The sequence below is a fragment of the Triticum urartu genome, chromosome 3A, assembly GCF_056163025.1.
Source record: "Triticum urartu cultivar PI428250 chromosome 3A, HENAU_Tu73, whole genome shotgun sequence".
In the NCBI taxonomy this organism is placed as follows: domain Eukaryota; kingdom Viridiplantae; phylum Streptophyta; class Magnoliopsida; order Poales; family Poaceae; genus Triticum; species Triticum urartu.
In genome coordinates this window covers 283938783-283941350 of record NC_141875.1, presented here as the reverse complement: position 1 = coordinate 283941350, position 2568 = coordinate 283938783, and the positions used below count along the sequence as shown (strand labels likewise).

At 40.1% G+C, this 2568-nt stretch overlaps 1 protein-coding gene across 1 annotated transcript; it reads right to left on the bottom strand.

The window, feature by feature from the left end:
• Positions 1–544: 544 nt before the first annotated feature.
• LOC147979466 (protein FAR-RED IMPAIRED RESPONSE 1-like) lies at positions 545–1557 on the bottom strand. The gene is made up of 3 exons (XM_087515220.1): positions 1267–1557; positions 863–1139; positions 545–750 (listed from the first exon to the last, which is right to left on the bottom strand). Exons 1-3 carry the CDS (start codon positions 1555–1557, stop codon positions 545–547), a joined length of 774 nt encoding a protein of 257 aa, XP_087371346.1.
• Positions 1558–2568: the final 1011 nt, after the last annotated feature.

Here is a 2568-nt window from a genome sequence, read left to right as displayed (position 1 = left end):
CTTTTTGTGGGTGTGGTCCCTTATTTTGTTCTATAACTTTGGGTTGTTGTTTTTGAACTTTGGGTTGCTTGACCTCCTAGGCATCGTTTGTTTCTAAGAGTGTTGGACATGTGAGCTTGTTGTGTCCTGCAACCTTTTTGCACACACTACATTGTTTGTGTCCAAGTGGCACTCCATTCTCATCGAGCACGACGACTCTTCCTCCAGGTGGTGCCTTTATTTGAGCTCTCTTGTCACTTATCTTTGTTGCAGAAATGTTCTTCCTACCCTTCGGTTTAGAGTACAGCGGCAGTTTCGTCATCTCTTGCTGCTGCTGCTGCATTGATTGGTCAACACCCTGCTTGCATTGGTTGGCTTGAGCAGCGGCGTGGGGCATTTCAACTGCATAATAATAATAGAGGTCATCTTCAATTTCAACATCCTCTTCAGCCGTCCTTTCGTCAGCATCTGCTTGATTTGCTGAATGTACTGCATCAAGATCTTCCACGAGCCTCTTGAGAACATAGTAGGCACCATCATATTGCTGGTCACATCTCATCGCTTTCTAATTGACCATCAAATTTAGCTGTAGCAAGATGTCTTGCTTTGACATTCTTGAGCTACCATCCGATGCAGTTGTGCTGTAGTCCCTTATATCAAAGGTTGGTTGAGATTTTGCAGTCTTTGTGTACTGTTTGAGGATATACTTGTTTGGAAATTTGTCAGGCTTTAGGCGGTCCAGTATGTTCTTGTTGTGAAGGCAGAATGGGCCTGCATTTTTTGATGAATGCACAATACATAGTTTGTGAGCCAGCAATGAGTTTCATATATTTGATATGATACTACTAGTATGGCTATTTAATGAGTTTGTTTTTCTGCTCACCTATGTGTGTCCAAAGCTTGCATTCACACTCGTATATTTCATTCTTTGGGTTAGCTACAACCTGGAATTCATGGTTTGACCAAGAAAATCTGTCTTCATCATCATGGCCAACCTTGTTGTGGTAGTACACAAGGTACTTAGTGGGCTCTACTGTAGGCTTTGCGCGACATAGCATGGGATTTCTCATCCTAGTCCTCATCTCGGTGTAAACGACTCTCGTGTACTTGATAGACATGTCTTCCTCGTAGCCATAGGTTGTGTTTGTCACAGGATTGGTCTGCACATGTCAAAAAATAAGATATTAGTCAAAGTAGAGTCATGGGTTCCATTTTTTTTTTGAAATTCAAAGTGCACATGTTGAAGGAAAACACAATATGATGGGGGTGTTTTTTTTGTCTTCATACCATGCTAGTCATTGTCTGCTCGTTCTCCCTCTGCATACGAGTTTGTATGCAAGCATTTACGCGCCTAGCAAACTTGTGTAGGTTCTGGGTCCCCTTGACAAACCCTCTCTTGAGCACGTGGTTCATGCTCTCACTTCGTTGTGTGGAAGTCATTCTAGCACAGAAAATGTTCTTGTAATATGCTGAAATCCACATTTTCCTATCACTCCACAGCTGGATCATCATCTGGTCGTTCTCCAGTCTGTACTTGTGCACGAGTTCAGCCCATGCAACTTCAAACTCTGTTGGCATCAGCTGCTAGTTTCATATAGCTGTAAACTCCTATTTGAATGTTTTTTACTTTTTGTACATCAACGGGAGGTATTCCTTGTACTTCTTCAAGATGTGCCAACGGCATAGCTTGTCGATGGTGGTTGGGAATGAGTGTGGTATAGCTTTCACCATCGATGGGCACTGGTCTACATGAATGAAAAAATGAAACTTGCTTCATTTTTGCACTAATGGTGAACCTATGTTGTACAAGTACTTGAACTTCACAGGTAGCAAGTATGACTACCTAACAATGTTACATTTATTTTTCCTTACAGCAGTGTTGTTGAACTTCTGTGGTACCTTTGCTTGAACTTCACAGGTAGCAGTATTACTAACTAATAATATAACCCATTTTTTCTTACAACAGTGTTGTTGAACTTCTGTGGTACCAGTGCTTGAACTTCACATACATAACTATATTTTTCTTGAACATGCTTCATATGTTTTTTCTTACATCAGTGTCCTTGAACTTCTATGGTTCCTCTATCTGAACTTCACATCCAGAACTATATTTTGTCTAAACATGTGACATATGATTTTGCTTCTTATATTGTTTTTGTTGGAATTCTGTGCTAACATTTGTTGAACTGCTTGCTTTACATTATTCTCATATAAAGCCAATATACCCAATACAGACCCATAGACTGAAAATATGATGAAACTTGTAGAGTTTTTTTTGAGCTCACATGTTAGAATACAAGTTGGGTGGTTGTTGTTGATGCACCGTACAAATGTATCGAAGAACCACTTGAATGACATTGCATCTTCGTCTCTGATTAGGGCAACAACAAATATCATTGACTGCAAGTGATGGTTTGTTCCAATAAACACTCCCAGAGGCATATGAAACCTGTTGGTCTTGTAAGTTGTGTCGAATGTTATGCAATCGCCAAAGTCTTGATAGGCTCCTCGGCAGCTTGCATTGGACCAGAAAATGTTTTTAATTGAATTGTCCTTGTCTACTTGTATGTTATAGAAAAACTCATTATT